Raw genomic sequence first — 25,087 nt, 5'->3', positions numbered from 1 at the left:
TCCAAATCAATGAAGCTGTTTTAAGGTGAAATCACAATTGTGTGTGGTAGGTTAATTTAATGTTAATCTTTGTTAAATTATTAATCCAAAACATTTTATTTTTTTTATTCTGTTTCAGTCCACTGATCCTAGCCAAATTGATGCTTCACGTGGCTGTTTTCAGAAGTATCCACAGCTTCGTGTATTTGCAACATTAACCGTTTGTGTTTTGAGAACTTCTAGTGTGGACCAACATTTTAAACTATCTCTTGCAGTGCCGAGTTTATTAATATCACTCAAAGATCAATTAACATAAAATTTGTCTCCATGAAGCAGAGCATCAGACAAGTGGAAAAGTTCTTTTTGTCATGCAGAAGCACCACCCATGCTGGCCTACACACTCCACATTATAGTACGCAATGTACAATAGTTTCATTAAGCTTAAAGGCTCATGCAAATGGATTTCAGTGTGGGTGGATATGAGATCATTCAACTTTAGACCTAAAAAGAATAGTCAAAGTTATTTCTGAATGGTCTAAAACTAAAATCACTGAAAGTTAAAAATGGTTCATGTCCAAAGATTATGGATTCGTTAATTAGTAGAAATGATTACGGCAGATAATGTGAAGCCCAGAAAAGCTAGTAGATTGTGTAATTAGTCTGAATTTGACTCTTTTTACAATGAGCATTAAAGCAAATATTATGCAAAGGAACCTGTGGAAAGACCATGGAAGTGTATAATTTGAAAATAAAATTTTGGGCTCTTTTTTGTTGAAAATGATGAAGGCAATAGCTATGTTATTGCACCAAAGCTTCTGCTTTAGAAATAGCAGTTCTGCTTACAACTACGGTTTTTTATCTATGTACTTGAGCTGAAATTTAGGACTTGAGTGAAGACAGAAGATCGTGGTACAGGGAAAACTGATTTCTCAGCATTTTCTTGAATAAACAGCAGATGATTCAGGATATTGTCTTCAATCTCAAAAGGCATTTAATATATATTTTTAACAAATCTGGATTTTGCATTTCTCGTGAGCTTGGAATTATTAAGTAGTAACTCAATGTATCTGTGTTTGGAACATCATTTGAAGTTCTTAGTCTCCTGCCATCTACTGACAAAATATATTGACCAGAGTTTAGCAACAGAACTGGGAAAAAAATAGAGCCAATATGTTGAAGCCAGAAAAGAGAGCTTTTTGAACATTTTGTTTAATGCTTTTAGAGCAACAATGTGCAATTCATGACAGATATTCTTATTGTGCTTTAGTATCGATTGCATGGAGCTTTGCTACAGCTGTCAATGAATTTTTAACAATTTCATTGGAACTCCAGTGCGTTTATTGCCCATTATTGGCTTCTCTGAGATGCTTATGGTATGCCATAAACTATCATAATCCTTTCAAAGATGGTTGTTTCATTTTGCTGACCTGAACTTGTAGCCAGATTTGCTGCCCTTGGCTAATTGCCCATCCGACCTTCACAGCTGACTTTTTTTGAAATATGATGATGTCAGCTTGTTAAGTACTGACCCAAAGTGGTAAAGCTCTGTTTGTTAGCCAGTCTTCCTGCAATATAATTCCATTATGTGAATGAACCAAAGACCAGAATTGCCCATAAAATGTCTATAAAATCTTTATCCACAGCCAAAGTGGCATCTCCAAACTTTGCCAGCTGTATAAGTCTTTGCCTCTGAACAAAAAACTTTAGCCCTCAAAGCTATTTTAAAAAGGTAATGTAAATAACAAAAATAAGTCAAAAGATTCTTTAAGGTAATTCAAGAGCAAACATTTATGTTAAATTAAACTCAATTTAAAGAAACTGAATTATCTTGTACAACTGTACTGGTTCCTGTCAATACAAGTGCATGAAATCACAGTTTCTGCAGTAGTTCTAGTGTAGCGCAGATTCATTTGCGCATTCCCCAGAGTAAAGTCTAGCGAATTTTGACATATTTGCACTTTACCCATATTAGGGTGCCGGTGGGAAACCATGGGAGGTCCTGGCCAACAAATCTGACACTCCACATTCAAGTGAGGTTAAATATTGCATTTTAAGGGTCTGTTATGATTCCATGTTAAACGGTTTAAAGATGTAAGATTTTCTGAGTATGTTACATTGGTACCATTAATGTGCAGGACTATGCAAGGAAACATTTTTTAGAATATGTACATTGTCTGTCTATATTATATAAGGCACTGATGGGCCTTTCAGACTTGTAAGCTGCTTTCATCCATTCCTTTCCCTTTCTGTTATGAAGATACCGTAGCTTTTTTCCCCCATTTCTTCTTCCAACAATGCTTCACTAATTAACTAAAGAAGTCGCCAGAATCACAATAATGTGACCTCAGCACACCAGCCAGGTGCCAGGCACCCAATGCTCCCTCAACATCAATGCTCCCTTCCTCTCTCCAGTTCACACGTGGATTAACAACATGGGCTACCACTATCTACATCCCCTCCTTTCCCTGCACCTACCTCCACATACCAACAGCTATTATCCTGATTTTCACCTCCCCCAGCCCCCACTTTCCACCAGCTCCCATCATGGGCTCACCTTCATTACCGAGCAGATGAGAAGGGCTCTGGGGAAACTCAGACATATCAAAGCATTGGGACAGGATGGTGTGAACCCCACCCAAGCTCCTGAAGGAGTGTGCTGAGCAGCTGTCTGGAGTTCTCCAGCACATTTTCAATCTGAGGCTCAGCTTGGAAAGGGTCCCAACTGTGTGAAAAACATCATGTGTGCTCCCAGTACCCAAGAAGGACCAACTGAAAGTCTTAAATGACTATCGTCCAGTGGCACTGATCTCACACATCATGAAGACCCTAGAGAGGCTGGCCCTGGCTTACCTCCAACCCCTGGTCAGATCAGCCCTCGATCCCCTGCAGTTTGCCTACCAGAAGCACATTGGAGTCGACGATGCTGTCATCTACCTGCTGAACAGCGCCTACTCTCATTTGGATAAACAGGGCAGCACTGTGAGGATCATATTTTTTGATTTCTCAAGTGCCTTCAATACCTACAGCCCTCATTGCTGAGGGAGAGGCTCCGTTCAGTGCAGATTGGCACTTCCATTGTATCCTGGATAACGGATTGCCTGACTGGCAGACCACAATTTGTGCGGCTTCAAAGCTGTGTGTCAGACATGTCTATAAGCAGCACTGGGGCCCCACAGGGGACTGTACTGGCTCCTTTTCTTTTTATCCTGTATACCTCGGATTTTAGATAAAACATTGATTTATGTCATCTGCAGAAATTGTCTGATGACTCAGCAATAATTGGGTGTATAAAGGGAGGACAGGAAGATGAATAAAGGGCTCTGGTAGAGAACTTCGTCAAATGATGCAAGCTGAATCATCTGCAGCTCAACATCAGTAAGACAAAGGAGATGGTGATGGCCTTTAGGAAGACCAAGCCTGCCTGCTCCCCGTTTCTATTGATGGTGAGGACGTGGATGTTGTGAGGACCTACAAATACTTGGGGGTGCACCTAGATGGCAGTCTTACTTGGAGTGCCAACCCAGAGGCTGTGTACAAGAAGGGCCAGAGTTGCCTCTACTTCCTGAGGAGACTGAGGTCCTTTGGAGTATGCAGGCCTCCCCTTCACATGTTCTACCAGTCTCTTTTCACCAGTACAATCTTGTAATGGCTTCGACGAGGCTAATACCAACAGGCTCAATAAACTGATTAGAAAGGCTGGCTCTGTTATAGGAGACAAAATGGACACACTAGAGGCCCCTCGGAAAACCCTGGCAGTTCCGGACAATGTTTCTCACCTTCTGTATGCCACCTTGTCTGAACAGAGGAGCACTTTCAAAAATAGACTAAGACAACTGCGCTGCTCCAAAGAGTGTCATATGAGGTCATTCTTACCCTCGCCATTAGGCTCTGTAATGAGTCAATCTTTAGTCAGGGAAGTGATGACCCCCTCCTGTTACACTGTTATTAACCTTTGTTTAGCAGAGCTCTAATTAAACTCTGTTTACCACACCCTGCTGTCATGGACACCCTGTGCAATACTACCATCACTTCTTATCTGGACAGTGTGAATGTGCACCCATTACTTTATAATATTATGGTAATTCTTGCACTACCATCTTATCAGTGTAATCTTGTAAATCTTGTAATCTTTGACTAGTAAATCTTGCACATCTTATTTGTTATTTGTCTTACTTCTAATATTTGTATATATGTGTACTTGTAATGCTACTGTGACGCTGTACTTTCCTTTGGGATCAATAAATTATCTATCTACAGTAGTGCTAGAAAGTTTGTGAACCTGTAGAATTTTCTCTATTTCTGCATAAATCTGACCTAAAATGTGATCAGATCTTCACATAAGTCTTAAAACTAGATAAAGAGAACCCAATTAAGTAAATAACACAAAAACATTATACTTGTTCATTTATTTTATTGAGAAAAATGATCTGATATTACATGTATTGTTAGAAAAAGTATGTGAATCTCTGGGGTAATACCGTCTACAAAAGCTAATTGGAGTCAGGTGTTCCAATCAATGAGATGAGATTTGAGGTGTGGTTTGTGGAGGTGCTCTTGCCCCATAAAAAAGACACACAAAGTCAGTTTACTGACAGAGCCTGCTGTTCTCAAGAAAGATCTGTTTATGTGCACCATGCCTCGATCACATCAACTTTCAGAGGACCTTAGAAGAATTGTAGAGATGCATCAAGTTGGAAAAGACTATAAAACCATTTCGAAAGACCTGGGTGTTCATCAGTCCACAGTAAGAGAAATTGTCTACAAATGGAGAAAACTCAGTACTGTTGCTACTCTCCCTAGGAGGGGGCATCCTGCAAAGATCACACCAAGAGTGGAACGTGCAATGCTGAAGGAGGTGTAAAAGAACCCAAGGGTAACAGCAAAAGACCTGCAGAAATCTCTAGAGCTTGCTAAAGTCTCTGTCCATGTGTCCACTATAAAAAAACACACTGAACAAGAACAGTGTTCACAGAAGGACACCACTGGTCTCCAAAAAAAATGCCTGCATATTTCAAGTTTGCAAAAGACCACCTGAATGTTCTACAGTGCTTCTGGGACAGTGTTCTGTGGACAGACGAGATAAAGATTGTACTTTTTGGCAGAAATGCAAGTTGTTATGTTTGGAGGGAAAAGGGCACTGCACAGCAACACCAAAACCTCATCCCAACTGTGAAGCATGGTAGAAGGAACATCATGATTTGGGGCTGCTTTGCTGCCTCACAGCCTGGACAGTTTGCAATTATTGAGGGAACAGTGAATTCAAAATTGTATCAAGGCATTTTACAGAGGAATGTCAGGGTAGCAGTCTGTCACCCGAAGCCTAATAGAAGTTGAATAATGCAACAAGACAATGATCCGAAAGACGAGTAAATCAACAACAGCGACCCACACAAACTGCTGGAGGAACTCAGCAGGCCAGGCAGCATCTATGGAAAAAAAAGTAGAGTCAAAGTTTCGGGCTGAAAGTATTTTGTGTGTCTTGCTTGGATTTCCAGCATCTGCAGATTTTCTCATTTGTAAATCAACAACAGAATAATTTAAAAAGAAGAAAATTTGTGTTTTGGAATGGCCGAGTCGAAGTCCTGACCTTGATCCTATAGAAATGTTTTGAAAGGACCTGAAGCAAGCAGTTCATGCAAGGAAGTCCTCCAGCATCCCAGAGTTGAAGTCGTTTTGTAAGGAGAAATGACCTAAGGTCCCTCCAAACTGATGTGCAGGATTGATCAACAGTTACTAGAAATGTTGAAGTTATTGCTGTACAAGGGGGTCACACCAGTTACTGAAAGCAAAGGTTCACATACTTTTTCCAACAAATACATGTAAGATTGGATCATTTTTCTCAAAAAATGAACAAGTATAATTTTTGTGTTATTTGTTTAATTGGGTTCTCTTTATCTAGTTTTGGACTTGTGTAAATATCTGATCACATTTTGTCGTGGTTTCTCGTTTCTCACAAATGACAAGGAGATGCAGAAAATTCAAGGAGTTTTAAACTTTAATTTGCAAATCAAAGCTGAGACAGTCAGTGATTGTCCGCCGATTCTTGTACATAGCATTTTTTATAGCAATTCTCCTATCTTAGCTACATTATCATATCCAATCGGCCTGTGATTACATATCATCAATATATCCGCTCTTGACTTTCCACTATTGTTTTACTCCCCAACTTAATTATGTCCTAGTTTACATTTTAGACCATATGTCTTCTCATCCCTAACCACAGTTATTTCTTAATTAATCTTGCATCGACATACTGCCACATATTTCATCATCTTACTCGCCACCGTTATCTTTCTACTTGATTTCATTCTAGTTCTCTCATGAATTAATAGTGAACAGGTCAAAAGTCATGGCTGCATAGTGATACCTTCTGATGAGCTAACAGTGGTTACATAGTAAATACTGTAGAAAATACAGTATGTGCATTTACATTTTGAAAATACAATGTGTGCATTTACATTTTCCAATATAATTACCCTTTGAGACCCACAGGGTCTCATACACAGAGAGAGGACTGCGAGTCCATGCACAAAAAGCTCAAATAAAGCCCAGCATTTATTCCCAAATTTGGGTTAAACTATAATTTCCTGCGCTTAGGACTCAAAGTGTTCTCTCCCTGCCTGCCTAGGCCGCTGAGCCAAAAACCTGTCCCTTCGTATCTGAGACAGGGAAAAAGACTCAGGATCCTTCACAGTCTACTACCCACATTATCATCTCTCTCCTGTTCGCCTTGCGTGTCTCGTAGACTGTACGAATACATCATCGGTGCTTCTTTCTCCGTAGGGCTCGACCCAATAACTTCCAGGAGCATTGGAAACCGTTTCATTGCAGCACGCGCTACAAGCGACTTGAGGCATAGAAGAAAACAGCACAGAATGACCGCACAGCTTAGCAATACAATACCGATGGTTACTGCAATCTTGGTCAGCCATGCTCCCCGTCCTCCTCGTTTACTATCTAACCAGTCAAAGAACTGGTGTCCAAACCCTGCATTTTGTTTAACTTCCTTTCTTAGATTTTTCAGTTTATTCATTGCTCTGGTAAACGATCCCTCCGGACTAGTGTTATTCGGTATAGAAGTACAGCACTGTTCCCCAAACGTTACACAAACTCCTCCTTTCTCTGCCAATAGCCAGTCTAGTACCTGTCTATTCTGCCACGCCACTCTACTGGTTGCATCTAGCTGCTGCCCCAAGGCCTCTAGTGCATCATCGGTGTAGTTAATAAATCTCTGTTGATTATAATAAATATAATTTATCCACTCAACATTTTTGCTAACCCCTATCCGGGTATAAGTGCTTCCCAGCCTAACAGTGTTTGCTGACACCAAACACTTCCCAGCCCGCAGCAATCTCATTTCTTGCCTTAAACTCGTTAGGTATACCTCTCAGCTGTTCTATATTGTCGATCCGAATCGTCGGGTCGGGCTGATATTTTCTCTTCCTCTGTTTTAGTGTCTGTTGCCTTGAGATGTCAGACTGTACTTCAGGGAATACTACAACTTCTTGAATCAGCATAACATGCGTACATGTACCTGTCCATCCGAGGGGGAGCGTGGATCTCAGACCTCCCTCCTGTCCGCACAGCCACCAAGTATCTGCTAATGGGATGGTCTGGGCGTCCAGTGCACCCTTGGGCAGGGAGGTACCTGGTCTTGTACCTTCGGCCTGGGGTTACATCCCAAGTCTTAACACAGTTGCCACTGAAATGCCCAACCGAGGGATCGCCCGTCCATGTGAAGCATTCGTAACTCAAGTGCTCCTGCATTTTAAGCTTTCCCAATGTGGGTGTCTGGCTTCTTTTATTTATAGCCCACGGTCTGCTGTAATTACAGTTAGAGGCAAGCTTGTTTTGATCAAACTGCGAGGAAGCCTGGTATAACATACACCAATAAGGGCACATTGGTGTGTTGGCCACACACTTCTGATAACAGGGATTTACCTTAACGCAAGCCCTCATGAAACAAACCTTGGTCGCACTCGGACACTGCCATTCACACCGCTCCCTAGGCTCCCCTCGCCATTGCGCACAAGTGGAGGAGTTGTAGGGCATGGGGACTACATGCTGTGCTGGGTTTGCCCTTGAACACAGATAACAATTCTGCCTCTTCATCGTCCCTGCTGTATAATTTGCCCTTTGGTACCACATGTTCTGGTACCATGGTACGGAGGTAATCGTTGTGCTCCTCTTACTCCTTTCTCTCAGGTTTTGTGGGATCCTAACAGTCCCATGCCACATCTGCCAAATTAATGGTCTCCAAGTCTGCACAAGTGTATCTGAGTGTATCACCCCGAGGGGCAAGACTGGTCGCCCCCAAGTCATCCCCATTATCTGAAAGAGTACTACCATCCATAACCCCATCCTTAGGGTCTTCGGGCCTGTCCTTATTACTTCCCTTATTACTTGGTCAAGCTCCTGCGGTTCAGTATCAGTTTCTTGTTCCTCTTGTCTGTTCCCTACTGTTTGTTCCTCTTCACCACTTACCTCGGGTGGCCCACCTGACTGTACCTGCGGGACTGCTCTAATGCAGTGATTGAGATGATACCAGGTGGAGCGTCCTTCCACTTGAACTGTGGTGGGTGAAGCTTTGGTTACTGTAAAGGGCCCTTCCCTTCTTGGTTCGTTCCATTTTCTTCGAAACGCTCGCACGTAGACCTGATCTCCTGGCTTGATTGGTCCTTCCCCTTGAACGGTGTCCAGCTCTTTCTGTTTTTCCTGTGCATAAATAGACTTATGTATCATAGTTAGTTGCTGCATGTATTGTTTTAATTCCAATTCCAATTGTTCCAAACTAGGCCCTTTATATGGTCCTCTCCACTGGGGTACTGGCATGGGCCTTCCGGTTAGCATTTCATGCAGTGTTAGACACGTCATCTGATTAGTCTGCGTGCGGTAACTCATTAACACTAACGGTAGTGCATCAACCCAGTTGAGTTTAGTATCTGCACAGATTTTGTTTAGTTTGGTTTTTAAGGTCCCGACATCCAAATCTTTGCTTTATTCTCAGTGCTTGCAGTACTAACTTGACCACTTTTTGGATGAAAGCTGAACCATTGTCTGAGCTAATTTCTGTCGGTATCCCAAATCTTGGGATCACTTCATTTGTCAGGAATTTCACCACTGTTCCTGCCCCTTGATCTTTCGAGGGTACCGCCTCTACCCATCTGCTAAATCTGTCGAATACCACCAACATGCATCTTTTCCCTCTTACTGTTTTTATCATGTCTACATAGTCAATCACTAGATGTTTAAATGGCCCTTCAGGTACGGGTATATGACCTATTGGGGTTGTAATTCCTTTCCGAGCATTATTCTGCGCGCATACCTCACACTGTGACAATACATGGTCTACTGAAGCCTGTAAATAAGGCGACCATAATCTATCCTTTTTTATTTTCCTTATTACTTCCCCCCTTGCGCAATGATCCATCCCATGTGCTTCTGAAATCAGGATAGTCAGTAAAGGGGTGGGAGCTGGCAGTAGGCCATCTTCCGTGGTCCATAGGCCTTCTGGGTTCTGCTTGGCCCTCCTTCGTTTCCACAGTGTTTGTTCTGCCAAAGTTGCCTTTCCTTGTATTTCAATTAGGTCCTCTACCATAGGTTCTGGGTCTAGGCTTACCTAAGGTGCAATAACAGTGGATGTACACCCAGGCGCTTTCCTGGCTGCTTCGTCTGCAGCTTGATTTCCCTTTGTTACTACATCGTTTCCTTTTTTCCTGTTCTATTCTTGCCCTGTCTTCTTCTATTACCTTCCATAGTGCCTCCTTCTCCTTTTCGTAATTCCTTCTTTCCTCCTCGGTATCCCAGACTTCAATTTCTCCATTTAGATCCACTTTTCCTGTTATCATTGGACACTGCTTAAGGGTTCCTTTCTCGTAATAGGGAGGAGGTTTTTCTACGTCTTTCAGGTCTGGGTGTAGAGCCGAAGCCGGCTCCCTGTTATGCTTTTCCTTTTCTTTACCAGTCTGCTCCTTTCGTTTCTCAGTGTCTTTTTCACTTACTATTAATATACTTCCCGTCTTTCTTAACCTTTCTCCCTCCATCCTAAAGAGTTTTAACACTTCCATTTCTTGTTTTCTTTTTTTCTCTCTTTTCTTGGATTTATCTTTGGGTTTGTGATTTTTAATTAGTGCTTCCATTTCCTCACATAAGCTTACATCAAACGTTCCTTCTCTTGGCCATTTCATGACCAGATTTTTGGTTCTTTTTTCCCATTTCTCTGACGTTTCTATGATCTCATCCTGACTTACTGGGAACTTTTTGCTCAGTATTTCTACTGCTGTTCCTTTCTCTGTCATGTTGTCCTCTTTTTCCTTTTTCTATTATGGTATTCTTAAAATCTCATGACTGACCTATTTAATAATACTATTTATCTAATTCGATTTCTATGCCTAGCCTTATGGTTTATCTTACCAGCGTCTGAATTGTCTATTAAACTACCTTTATCTCCTATTACGTTCTGCCTGTGCAGACCCCTACTTAGGGCGGTATCCACAGAAGTTTTCATTTTGTACCTCGTCTATTCAGACCCTTACACTTCTTAAGGCGGTATTCACGAGGATTTTCTCTTCCTTTCTTTCCCTGCCCGTTCAGACCTTGGTTTTGTGGGAAGCAGTATCCACAGGGACTTACCAGCACCACGTAGAATTTTTTCTTACTTAACTTCTTATTACTTTATTCGTACTTACCCCCCCACTGCAGTGTTCTTGATCAATCCTCTGAGCCTCCTTTTATCCCCAATTCTGCCAGATTCTTTGGATGGAAAAAACCCTTCAGCAGTTGCTTCACACTTCTGAGTCCCCGAGACCCCCCCACAACCAACAGAATTATTAGTCCGAATTATCGCAAAAAGCGCTTACCTTTTTCTGGGTGCACCCTTAATTCTGTTAGTCCCGTGAGGGTCCCCAAGGGACTGGGAAGCGTCCCAATCTGCCGTTCCCTTTCCTCACGGGTCTCTTTCCGATCCTGTTCGTGACGCCAATTTTGTTGTGGTTTCTCGTTTCTCACAAATGACAAGGAGACGCAGAAAATTCAACAAGTTTAAACTTTAGTTTGCAAATCAAAGCTGAGACAGTCAGTGAGCTAGTCGCTGATTGCCCGCCGATTCTTGTACATAGTATTTTTTATAGCAATTCTCCTATCTTAGCTACATTATCATATCCAATCGGCCTGTGATTACATATTATCAATATATCCGCTCTTGACTTTCCACTATTGTTTTACTCTCCAACTTAATTATGTCCTAGTTTACAATTTAGACCATATGTCTTCTCGTCCCTAACCACAGTTATTTCTTAATTAATCTTGCATCGACATACTGCCACATATTTCATCATCTTACTCGCCACCGTTATCTTTCTACTTGATTTCATTCTAGTTCTCTCATGAATTAATAGTGAACAGGTCAAAAGTCATGGCTGCATAGTGAATACCTTCTAATGAGCTAACAGTGGTTACATAGTAAATACTGTAGAAAATACAATATGTGCATTTACATTTTGAAAATACAATGTGTGCATTTACATTTTCCAATAATTTTAGGTCATATTTATGCAGAAATAGAGAAAATTCTACAGGGTTCACAAACTTTCTAGCACCACTGTATCTATCTATTTTCTGTGCAGTTTCTGGAACAGCAACTGTGTTTATGAAGTAGTTATCCTAGTTGCTATTTGATCAGCTTCGAGCTCTGGACATTCCGCAGAAAAACTGAAATGCACATTTCCTGTGTTTTTTTTTAAAAAGACTGCCATGGTATTCCAGACTGCTACAGAAGGTGGAATTAAACTCTTTTGTGTTGATGACCCAGAAATGAAAGCTGAGCAGGAACAACTAATTGCATATTACTGCCACGGTATCAACTCCAGGAAAATGTAAACAGTGGGGCAAGAGTATAAGGTGTTATAAAGACTCTTCATTTTAACTGCTAATTAGAAATCCAAAACGTGGCTGCTGAAGTAAGTTAGCATGGTTAGTGTAGAACAGTACAGCGCAGGAACATGTCCCTCAGCCCACAGTGTTGTGCTGAATTAATTACATTAGTAATGACATACCAAACCAGACTAATACCTCTCTCTACACAATATCCCTATCCTTCCATTTCTTCCACACTCGTATGCCTATCTAAGAGTTACTCTGTTACATTTCTCTGCACTATTACTTCAGGCAGCACATTCCACCCTTTGTTCCAAAATACTTTTGCCCCCACAGATCCTTTGAATTTACTCCCTCTCACCTTAAGTTCATGCTTTCTGATGTTAGATATTTCAATTCTGGAAGGAAAATCTATTAACTTCCACTCTATTCATGCCTCTCATCAGATCTACCCTCAGCTTCTGCCAGTCCAGAGAACACAGTCCATGTTTTTCTAACCTCTCCTTATGGCACATGTCCTCTAATCCAGAAAACATTCTGATAAACATCTGCATCCTCTCCAAAACCTCCACATCCTTCTTGTAATGGGGTGGCTAGAATTGGTTGCAGTACTCCAGATGCGCCTAACTAGGGTTTTATCAAGCTGCAACATAACTTGCTGACTCTTGTACTTAATTGCTGAACTAATAAAGGCGAGCATGCCATGTGCCTTCTTTACCCCCATAAGAAACTGTGCATCCACAGCTATGAACTTGGAGCCCAAATCCCTCTGTGCATCATCTTTCTTTAGGATTGCACCATAAACAGTGAACTATATCTTTACATTTTATTGACCAAAGTGCAACACTGCACATCAGCCAGGTTAAGCTCCATATACCATTTTTTTCACCTATTTTGCAATGGATCCACATCCCACGCTATCCTTTATCAGTCTTTTGAGCTATCCATAACACCACCAATATTCATATTGTCTGCAAACTTACTAACCTATCCATCCAGGATATATATGCATATCACAAACAACAGAAGCCCCATCATGGATTCCTGTGGAATACAACTAGTCACAAACCTCTAGCTGGAATAAATCCTATCAACCACTGCCCTCCATCTTCTATAGACAAGCAAATTCTGAATCCAGATGGCCATGGATCTTATACATTTTGGATAGCTTCCCATGAGGGATCTTGTCAAACACCTCAATAAAATCCATATAGGTAACATCCACAGCTCTACCTTCATCAATGACCTTTGCTACTGCCTCAAAAAATTCAGTCGTTAGTAAGAGTAGTAAGACACAGCTTGACCTGCACAAAGCCTTGCTGATGAGGTCTATTAGGCCATTGTTTTCCAGATGCTGATAAATCCTATCCTTAAGAATCCTCTCCAGGATTCTCCACTGATGTGAGACTCACTGGTCTATAGTTTTCAAGAGTATTCCCATTTTCCTCTCGAATATTGGAACAATATTAGCTATTTTCTGGTCTTCTAGGACCTAGTCTGTGGCCAGGTAGGATGTGAGGATGTTGGTGAAGGCCCCAGCAATCTCACCTCTGCCTCCCTCAACAACCTGGGGTATATCCCGTCAGGCCCAGAGGACATCCAACAATGTTCTTTAAGAGGTGCAACACTGCCTCCTCCTTTATTTCAATGCCATAGCCAGTTAGCATGCTTCGCACTGATTTCCCTACCCTCCACGCCTTACTTTTGGTAAACTTGTAGAATCTTTATGAGTTAATTGACTTCCCTTACCACCTCCTGATAGAAAGTCTGAATGTTTGAAGAAATTAATCTCTATTGTAGAGTTATATCAATTAACTATACCAGTAACAGCTTCCACAATGTTTCCAAGCATTATGTATGCAAATAACCTGTTAGATTTAACTCTACCTTGCTGGTGGTCCTAACCAGTTTCTATAACTTTGCTCTTTGCTGTTGATGGATTTTCCAGAAAATTAATTCTCTGTATTTATTAAACAAAGAACTTCTCCATTTCCCTACAAACTGCTAGAATAATTACCAATGGAAATGAAACTAAGGCAAGGAGTCAAACCTGGCCTGAAGACTGAACTTTAATGGTATGTAAAAGGTTATAGCCCTCATAAAGTTCATAAAAGGATACAAATGTGATCTGCTGCCTTTATTGAAAGGGAAGAAATTGATATCTATCTTCCAATTAGGCCAATTGTTAGTACTGATAGCATGAACTTGTTAGGAGATTGCCAGCCTGTTCTTGTCAGGGTACTTGAGGATCCCATACCTCCTGATAGGGTGATTCCAGCTTTTCCATGTGGACCTTGGCAATATTTCTCTGAAAATCTAGGCTGATGATTTTCTATTCTTTTCATTTGAAATAAACATGAGTGAAAGCGTCATGTATTCTGAAAAAGGATTAACTTTTAATTTATTAATTGCTTCTAACAACACAGAGTATAGTTTTAATCTCCATTATGAAATAGGGAAGAAGGCCTGCTGTTAAAGAACTATTCTTTGTACTTTTGAGTAATACTTTGTCAAAATTTAATAATCCCTCCTTTCAATTACAGGATATTCGGACCATCCGTTTTGCTCATAAACAAGAAGGTCACACTCGGCGATCTATTTTTGAGAACTTAATGAAATATGCATTTCCCACATCCAATAATTTGGTATTCTTTTCATATTTAATTCATGATGTTCTCTGCATGCTTTAAAAAGCTTGGTGATATAATGTAAAGAAGGTATTGTTAGAAAGTAGTTATCTATTAGCCACATATATACAATATATCTAAATTATCTGCAAAGCAATGATTATTTTTAAAATATAAAAAGGTGCTTATTTTGAACCAATATCAATTTAACATGCTACAGTCCAGTCCTGTTCTAGTAAAAAAAACACTAAATGTAAAACGCTAATTCATTAATTAATTTGTGTATAGTCTTCCAGCAGAGATGCTGAAGCGTCTGTGATCCATAAAGATTCTTCACATTTGATAATGCAGAAAAATAAAATATAACTGGACAAAACAAACCTTCTAATTTTAGTCCAATTAAAATGATGACTGTTTGGATGTTGTGCACTGTAATTTTAACATGGTGGCAACATAAGATTATTTTTTTTCTTCAGCCATTGTTTGCATATGAATACAAGGAAATATTTCCAGAGGATGGCTGGAAGGTTTATGACCCTGTTGCAGAATATAGGAGAATGGTAAAAGCATTTTCTTACTTGTTTACTTCAGGGTTTGCAAGTTCCATTTTGTGTGACCTATTGAACCTTGGTCAAAATGTGTAAGTGTGTGTGTGTGTGTGTGTGTCTTGGAATTCATATATATTTTTCTTCATTATTCATTTACTGGATTTGTTTAGTAAATTAACCTAATGATGTAAAGGGAATGCATTCAGTCCAGCTCCAGTTGTCAGCTTAAACTCTGGTTTTAAAAAATGTATATGTGAATTTTTATTAGGGCTGCTATCCACTCAGTGTTTATATTTGAGGAATATATTTATGTGGAGTTATTTTCATGTGTTTAAAGTTATTTATTTTGTGTTTTTTTGTGCTTGTATTTATAATGTGACAAGTGAATAGAAATTAAATAGAAATTAAAAATTTGCTAAGGAATTCAAATGAGTAATAGGAAATTAAATGAGTATATAATCATTGCAGATTATTCCACTTGAATGCATTATAATTTAAATCCTCTTGAATGACCACCATTATGTCTGTAGTGTTTTACTGTGGTACATATTTGGCTTATTTTTAGAAACACAAGGACATGGTAAATATTTTAATTACCTAATGGTATGGTCTTTGGACTTAATGATCCAGACATGAATTGGGTGACCAAAAATTGATATTGTATGTGCCAAGTATTGTACATTGGTCATGTGGTAGAAGTGTGGCAATGATTTTCATAGATTCACCAACCTTTAGCTAAAGATATTCTTCCTCATCTCTTTTCTAAAGGGATATCCTTCTATTCAGAGACTGTGCCCCTCCTAGATCCCTCCACTACAGGAAACGTCCTCTGCACATCCACTCTATCTAAGCCTTTCAAAATTCAATAGGTTTCAATGAGATCCCTCCTCATTCTTTTAAACTCCAGCAAGCCCAGAGTCTCAAACGCTTCTCATACCTTTACCGTTTCATTTCTGGGATCATTCTTGTGAACCTCCTCTGGACCCTTTCTTTCTTAGATAAGGCATAAAACTGTTTACAATACTCTAAGTGCAGTCTGACCAATGTCATATAAAACTTCAGCATTTAATCATTGCTTTTAAATTTTAGATCTCTCAAATCAGTGCTCACATTGCATTTACCTTCCTTATTCCTCAACGTGCAATTTACCTTTAAGGAATCTTGCTTAGGAACCTCTTTGTGTCTCTGATTTCTGATTTTGTTCTCCATTTAGAACATAGTCTATGGCTTTATTAGAGTGCATACACTTTCCTACAGTGTATTCCATCTGCCACTTCTTTGCCCATTTAAGTCCTTCTGCAGACTCCTTACTTCCTGAACACTATCTGTCCCTCCACCTTTCTTTATATTGTCCACAAACTTGGTCACAAAGCTATCAATTCCGTCATCCAAATCATTGACGTAAAATGTAAAAACAAACTGTCCTAACATTAACCCTTGTGGAACACAGCTAGTCACCAACAGCCAACCAGAAAAGGCACCCTTTATTCCTACTCTTTGCCTCTTGCCAGTGAGCCACTTTTCTATCTATGCTCGTATCTTTCCTCTAATATCATGGTCTTTTATCTTGTTTAGCAGCCCCATGTGCAATACCTTGTCAAAGGCCTTCTAATAATCCAAGTAAACATCCACTGACTCTCATTTGTCTATCCTGCCTGTTATTCCTCAAAGAATTCCAACAAATTTGTCAGGCAAGATTTCCCCTTAAGGAAACCATGCTGACTTTGGCCTATTTTATCATATGCCCCCCCCCCCCCCAATACCCCGAAAGCTCACCCCTAATAATGGAGACCAACATCTTACCAACCGCTGAATTCAGGCTATAATGTCCTGTCTTTTGCCTCCCTCCCTTCTTGAACAGTGGAGGGATGTTTGCAATTTTCCAGTCCCCCAGAACCATTCCAGAATCTAGTGATCCTTGAAAAATCATTATTAACACCTCCACTCTCTCTTCAACTGTCCCTTTCAGAACCCTGGAATGTAGTCCATCTGGTCCAGGTGACTTACCACCTTCAGACTTTTCAGTTTCCGAAGCACCTTTAGTAATAGCAACTACACTTACTTCTGCCTCTTGATTAGATGACCAAGCTAATTGGAATATCTGTGGTTGTTGTGGGACTCTTCTGGGTGAAAATGCTGATCTTATATATGACTTGCCATATGATAAACCTGACCCGCAAGCAATCAACGTGGATGTTGCAGGAACACTGTTTAAGGATTTATCCCTTTCGTACAAATTAGTCGCTACTTTGCTTTTCAGCTGCTTTGAGACTGGGGCTTTTTTTGACTGTTTCCTTCATTTTATCACAAACTTTCCAATATCTGGAATTACTGTAACTTTGTGCTGGGACTGTATTGGAAGTATTTTATTTCACCCACCGACAATTTGATAGATGGTATCTTTGTCTCTGAAGGGAATCAGGATCTGCATTTCAAACTAGCAGCAAACACTTTATTGTACCACAGAAGTGATCAATCACTTTAATCATTGCAAGCTCACCGACAAGCCTGCCCAGTGCACTTGGCATTTCTTGGTGTAGGCCAGTCACCCTGCATCAGAATGCTCTCCACTATACATCTGTGTAAACTTGGGAGAGTCTTTGGTGACATACCAAATCTTCTCAATTATCTGTTTGAGTTTCTATTCATTTCATTCTTGCCTATCCATTCAACTGGAACATATCTCTGGAAATGTTTTATTTTATCACCTGTTTTTTTCTTGTTGATCCATTCTTGACACCTCCTTTGTTAAATGTGAATTTCACAGAAGGAAAAAGAATATTGAAAAAATTCTAACCAATGGACTTTTTTTCTGGTTAATTGATTAGGGAGCAAAGCTAGAGTTGTTGATAAGAAATGTGTGCCTGAGCTTATAAGTAAGTCTTTACTCATGATGCTCCAGCCTTCAGGCTTGTTAAGTTACCTAGTCTTTTCCTGCATAGTGGTTTTATGGTTAATCTACATTCCATTATTGACATAATGAACAGGAATTGTGTCAGTCTGCCTAATGTTCTGCTGGCTCCCTACTGTACCTTGTCAGCTCTGTGATTTCTCAGAGCTTGTCCAGCATCCAGAGTTGAATGGACAATGGACTTTATCCAAAAAAAACTGTTGTAAGTTCAATAATATATTTGCCTACACAAGAGAGATTGCAGGTGCTGGAAATATGGAGCAACACACACAAAATACTAGAAGAACTCAGCAGGTTGGGCAGTATCTTTGAAGGGAAGTGAACAGTTGATGCTTCGGGCTGAGACCCTTCCTGAAATATTGACTATTCATTTTCCTCCATAGATAATGCCTAGCCTGCAGCATTTTGTGTGTGTGTGTGTTGTAATGTCTTTGGCTTCTGCCACAAATTCTGTTACCACCATTACTTCTGTTTCATTCTCCACCTAGTGGTTCAAGCTGCACTAAACAGTTTACAATTGTTATGTGAAGTACAGTATACCCTAAATTCTGTTTCCAGCCTTGTATCATCTCACAGAAAAATTGTATGTATAATACTTTATAGCATTATCTGTCACTACACATTAGCTTATTTGATATCCTCATTGCCATTTCTATCGGTTTCAAAACTAGTGACTCCTGTCTTTTCCACGTATCCTCCATTTACTATTTATAAATTCCAATTTATCCAAATCTTGCATACTGCTAGTCACACCCAACACAATCTTTTGGACTCCACCCCATGTCTATTCCTTTAATCACTAATGACCTTCCTCTTCCCCACCCAACTGTTATTAGCAGTGACATTCACTGCCTTGGCCAGCTCACTTCAGAATTTCATAGCCTTTGTGACCAGTCCTCCCATTCCTTTTTAATTTTTTCACCCCGCCAAAGTTCTCTCCTGTGCTGGGTGATGCTTTAGATTGGACAATTTTATAAAGCTCATGTTTTGAAGAAGAAATTTGTGACTTTAAGCAATTCTTCTACATGGACTGTTAAAAAACCTTTTAGAGTAATTATATGAAGAGTCACTTTTTTCTGCCTATTGTTTCAGGGTCTACCCAATGAAAGCTGGAAATTGAGTAAGATAAATGAAAATTATGAACTTTGTGATACTTACCCTGCTGTACTGGTTGTCCCTGAAAATGTCCCAGAAGATGAGTTGAAGAGAGTAGCAGCTTTCAGGTCAAGAGGTCGTCTACCAGTAAGTACAAAAGTATAATTGGATATCAATAGACACAAGATGTATTGTAGATGCTGGAAATCTATGGGAGAGAGGAAAAGGATCAGTCATGATTGGATGGCAGAGCAGACTTGATGGGCCAAATGGCCTAATCCTGCTGCTATATCTTATGGGTATTGGGTAGTGGCTCCATATATCACTACTACAGGGCGTGACGACCCTGCCCTACCCGAGTCCTGGGCTCAGCTGGCTCTGGCTGACAGTACCCAGTATGGGCCCCTATCCAAGATTACGGATCCCACTGCCTTGTAGGTATCTTCAGGAGAAGAAAAGGCTTAGGAGTAAACCCTACACAAATCCGGAGTGGAGCCCTTAAGGCAGTTGGATGACGTATCACGTCACCTCCCGGCAGCTCCTGTGGCCAAGCTGATGTCAAATGTACTGCTTCGCATTCCTTTGGACCACATCTGTGAGGCCGAGAGGGGGATCTTGATGTCTGGGCAGCCCAGGATCTCCATATTCATCACCCAGGTCTGCGCCCCAAGTGGGCGCATCCATTGTCTACTTAGACAGAGGGAGCCATGATGATAATGATGATGTCTTATGGTCAAGGTGGCAGATGTTAGATGAACCCAGAAGTGCGGGAGGAGGTGAAGTAAAGAGCTGGGAAGTTGATTGATGGAGATATAAAGGGCTGGAGAGGGGGAATCTGATGAGAGGATAGAAGCCCATGGAAAAAAGGGAAGGTGAAAGAGCACCAGAGGGAGGTGATGGGCAGGTAGGAAGAGAAGATGTGACAGGGAAACAAGAATGGAGAACGGTGAGGGATGGGTGGGGGGGGTTGATAATTACCATAAGTTCAAGAAATCATTCATCCTATCAGGTTGGAGGCTTCCCAGACAGAATATAAGGTGTGGCTCCTCCAACCTGAATGTGGCCTCATAGTGGCAGTAGAGGAGGCCACAAACTGACATATCGGAATAGGAAGTAGAATTTAAATTGAATTGCCTATCAGAAGGGCCTTAAAGCTCTCTGCTTCTTTCTGGACAACAGACCCAACGAGTTCCTCTTCACCGCTCTCCTCTATCCGGCCGAACTGCTTCCCACACTCATGCTGAACTCATCAATTTCATAACTTTGCCTCAACTTCCACTCTGTCCTCTAATTTACTTGGTCAATTTCTGACACCCTCTCACCTTTTTTGATCTCTCTCTGTCACCTTCTCTGGAGACAGTCTATCTTCTGATAGAGAACATAGAAATCTACAGCACATTACAGGCCCTTTGGCCCACAGTGCTGTGCCAACCATGTAACCTACTCTAAAGCCGCCTAGAATTACCCTACCACATAGATTTCTATTTTTCTAAGCTCCAGATACCTATCTAAGAGTCTCTTAAAAGACCCTATTGTATTCACCTCCACCACCGTTGCCAGCAGTGCATTCCACGCACCCACCGCTCTCTGTGTAAAAAAAACTTACTCCTGTCATTCCCTCTGTCCCTAATTCCAAGCACCTTAAAACTGTACCCCCTTGTGTAAACCATTTCAGCCCTGGGTAAAAGCCTCTGGCTATCCACACGATCAATGCCTCTCATCATCTTATACACTGACCCTGACAACTATCTTGATTATACCACTTCTAAAAAATGCCATTCCTTTTTCTCAGTTCTCTCTCCGCTGCATCTGTACTCAGGATGAAGCTTTTCATTCCAGAACAACTGAAATATCCTCCTTCTTTAATGAAAGTGGCTTCCCTTCCTCCACCATCAGCGTTGCCCTCACAGTCATCGCTTCCATTTCGCGCACATCTACTCTCACACTATCCTCCTGCCGCCACACCAGAGATAGGGTTCCTCTTATCCTCACCCCACAAGCCTCCACATCCAGCACATAATTGTTTGTAACTTCTGCAGCCTCCAACAGGATCCCATCACCAAGCACATTTTTCCCTCATCCTACTTTCTGCTTTCCACAGGGATTGCTCCCTATGCGATTCCCTTGTCCACTTGTCCCTCCCCAATTATCTCTCTCCTGGTACTTGTCTTTGCAAGCGGAACAAATGCCCCACACCTCTTCTCTCATTACCATTCAGGGCTCCGATCAGTTCTTCCAGGTAAGGTGACACTTCACCTGCAAGTCTGTTGGGATTATCTACAATATCTAGTGCTCCCGGTGTGGCCTCCTTTCTATCATTGAGACCTGACATAGACTGGGAGACTGGTTTGTTGAGCACCATTGCTATGTCTGCCAAAAAGTGGGATTTCCTGTTGGCTACCCATTTCAATTCCAATTCCCATTCCCATTCCTACATGTTAGTCTATCACCTCTCAACTGCCACGATAAGGCCACACTCAGGATGGAGGAGCAACATCTTACATTCCATCTGGGTAGCCTCCAACCTGATGGCATGAACATTGCTTTCACAAACTTCCGATAATTACTCCACCACTACCCCCTGCCCCCAGCAACCTTTTCACCATTCCTCATTTCCATTTCCCTCTGTCACTCTATCTCCTTACCTGCCCACCACTTCCCTCTTGAGCTCCTTCCCTTTTCCTTTCTTCCATGATCTTGTGTCCTCTGCTATCAGATTCCCACTTCTCCAGACATTTATCTCTTTCACTGATTGACTTACCAGTTCTTTACTTCACCGCTCCCCGTCTCCTGGTTTCACCTATTACCTGACACCTTGTATTTCTTCCACCCTTCCCCCCCCTCCTCATTCTGACTTCTTCCTCCTTCCTTTCCCATCCTGATGAAGGGTCTTGGTCTGAAACTTCGACTGTTTATTTTCATACATAGATGCTGCCTGATCTGCTGAGCTCCTCCAGCACGTTGTGTGTATTGCACTGAATATTAAGGTTTCATAGGTTGGAATGCCCAGAAAGGATTTTTGAAGGTGTGGAATGGTATCTTCCTGTTGCCTTAGTTCTACATTTAATATATACAATAGTTTTAGTTTGCTGTGAAGTTATTCCTACTCTGGTGAATATCACAGAAGGAGAAATACTGCACTTTGAATCAATAAGTTGTCTGCCACTGACTGGATTTATAGTAAGTAAAGTTAGGGCATCAAATAAATGCCCCATTCATTTTTGTAATTGATTGACATTTGCAGCAGAAAAGCTAAAGAGATAAAAATATTGAAAAAATGAAGGAAACTACTTACAAATATTTTAATTAAATATAAATACAGCTACAGTTTTCTCTTTTAAATATAATGAGACTGAACTCAGAAATATTGATAAAGACTTGCAGTTACCGTACTTTGAGATCTTTGTAACTTATACCACATTTACAACTGTTGTTTTCCTTTGATTACTGTTTTAATTTTCAGTCTGAGTGTAGTTTGAGGAATTCTTTCCAGTTTCACATTTTTTAATAAACTAATCACCTGGATTTACCTTGTGCGTTCTAGAGGTTTGGATTTGCCTGTACAGTTCAGTGCTTGAATTGTAACTGAAGATTAATGCAATAACTGTAACAGTCAAATAACCTGGCAATTCTTGTCATGATTCCTTGAGCATAAATGGGTGTATTAGCAAGATACTAATTTTTCTAATTGCAACACACACAAAATGCTGGAGGAACTCAGCAGGCCAGGCAGCATCTATGGAAAAGAGTAAACAGTTGACATTCAGGCCAAGACCCTTCATTTTCTAATTATATAATTTTGTTTTAATTTAAATGTTCTGTTGCAGAAATACATCATAATTCAATCTCAAAGAATGCAACAATTTTGAACATAATAATCCTTAAAATTAGGTTAGTTTTGTAAATGGAATTTCGGATAAATAATGTTATGTTTGAATTTACAATTTTGTGATAATTAGTTCATGTTTTCTATAGGTAATATCATGGATACATCCAGAGAGTCAGGCAACAATCACTCGCTGCAGTCAACCCCTGGTTGGTATGAGTGGCAAACGCAGCAAAGATGACGAAAAGTTTCTACAGATTATAATGGACTCCAATGCACAGTCTCATAAAATCTTTATCTTTGATGCTAGGCCCAGTGTTAATGCTGTAGCTAACAAGGTAACTTAGATTGTATTAATATTTCCTCAGAATGTGCTAGGTTTATGGTCAGTTTGCATCCAGTGTTGCGGCAAAAAATATGATCCAGCTATGGGGGGGTGGAGGGGGAGAGACCGAAACCCACTGATATCTGAGCATTAGTCTTCATGCAGTAATCTGTTCTGCACCTCTCTTGGTGCCCTTGCCTCTGTGTTAGGATGTCATTATCCCATGTGGTAGCTAGTGTACATAGGCTACAACACTTAATAGAAACCCTGTACACAGGCAACTTCTATTTCACAATATGAAGTTTAGACCTTGAATGTCTGGGAAGTTCAAAGTAAATTTGTTATCGAAGTATGTATACGTAACCTTATACTACCCTAAGATTCATATTCTGTGGGCATCTACAAGAAATATGAAATACAATAGAATTTTATGAAAAACTATACACAAAGGTGGATAAACACCAATGTGCAAATGAAAACAAACTATGCAAATAAAAATAATACTGAGAACATGAGTTGTAAAGAGTCCCTGAGAGTGACTCTGTAGGTCGTAGTTTAGAGTTCTGGTGAATGAAGTTATTCACATCGGTTCAGGAGTCTGATGGTTGTAGCATAACAATTGTTCTTGAACCTGGTGGTGTGGGACCTAAGGGTCCTGTACCTTTTGCCCGATAATAGTGGCAAAATAAGGACATGGCCCAGAAGGTGAGATTCTTTTATGATAGATGCTGCTTTCAGGTGGCATCACTCCATACAAATGTACCCAGTGGTGGGAAGGGTTTTGCCTGAATGGACTGGGCTGTATCCACCAGCCTTTTCCATTGCTGGGTGTTGGTATTTCCATGTTGGCTGCTGTGTTACCAGTTAGGATGCTCTCCACGATGCATCTACTGAAGCAGTGTTATATGTGATATATATTCATATACCAGTACATTTTGGCCCAATTAAGCAGCTGCCCCAATTAGCCACAAATTTCATGGAAGTAGTTAAAAAGGTATATAAAAAAGACAAACTATTATTTAGCTGAGTAACAAATTATTTATTTAAATGAAATACAGAACAGATTAGAGCACTGCCAATACTTCTACAGTACTATAAAAATGTGTATTAGTTGCTAATAGTTATAGGTGGAGAAACTCATCTGGTGTATGCTGCGGTGTTCTTTTGATTGTAAACGAACAAAATCAATGCAGGCACCTAGTGTAGATAATGGACTGCCTTCATACAATGCTATTGATGATTGCATCCACCAAATCTTCATTTCCATTGTAACATTCAGGATGATTGTTGATACTTGTTGAAGAAGTGAAATCATTTCATTTTCACTCTTGGCCGTTTCTGGCATCTCCAAGCTTGAATGCTTGAAACGTCCGTGAGCAGAACAGTTCTAATTTGGCTTATTGCTTATTTCTTAGCAACTATCAGTGACAAAAATCACTGCTTTTTGAACACAAACATGTGCATTGACACAATTTAAAAGCTACACACACACAAAATGCTGGTGGAATACAGCAGGCCGGGCAGCATCTATAGGAAAAGGTACAGTCGACGTTTCGGGCCTCCTCCCCTTCACACCCCATCCTTTATTTATTTATTTAATATATTTTTAATTTTTTCCCCCTTTTTTCTCTCTCTTTTTTTTTCTCCCTCTGTCCCTCTCACTATAACTCCCTGCCTGCTCTCCACCCTCCGGGCTCCCCCCTCTCCCCTTCTCTCTCTCCCCAGGCTTCCCGTCCCATGATCCTCTCCCTTCTCCAGTCTGGTATCCCTTTTGCCAATCAACTTATCAGCTCTTGGATCCACCTCTCCCCTCCCGTCTTCTATCATTTCGGATCTCCCCCTCCCCCTCCTACTTTCAAATCTCTTACTATCTCTTCTTTCAGTTAGTCCTGACGAAGGGTC

General features: G+C 40.6%; 1 protein-coding gene across 8 annotated transcripts in view; it reads left to right on the top strand.

Moving 5' to 3' along the window:
- mtmr2 (myotubularin related protein 2) overlaps window positions 1–25,087 on the top strand; it is a 143,338-nt gene that overhangs the window by 75,033 nt on the left and 43,218 nt on the right. For 7 of the 8 annotated variants that reach the window (XR_011886595.1, XM_072263413.1, XM_072263414.1 and 4 more), the window contains 4 exons: window positions 14,397–14,498; window positions 14,957–15,040; window positions 19,032–19,181; window positions 23,010–23,198. Coding sequence is in view for 7 of the 8 variants with exons in the window: in XM_072263413.1 (XP_072119514.1) it covers window positions 14,397–14,498; window positions 14,957–15,040; window positions 19,032–19,181; window positions 23,010–23,198 (525 nt within the window). In the remaining variant the exon portion in view is untranslated. The remainder of the gene's footprint in view (window positions 1–14,396; window positions 14,499–14,956; window positions 15,041–19,031; window positions 19,182–23,009; window positions 23,199–25,087) is intronic. The other variant, XM_072263415.1, reaches the window with a different exon arrangement.

The sequence above is a fragment of the Mobula birostris genome, chromosome 7, assembly GCF_030028105.1.
Source record: "Mobula birostris isolate sMobBir1 chromosome 7, sMobBir1.hap1, whole genome shotgun sequence".
NCBI lineage: Eukaryota > Metazoa > Chordata > Chondrichthyes > Myliobatiformes > Myliobatidae > Mobula > Mobula birostris.
The sequence above is the reverse complement of the archived record's forward strand: the minus strand, read 5'-3'. Positions and strand labels throughout refer to the sequence as shown.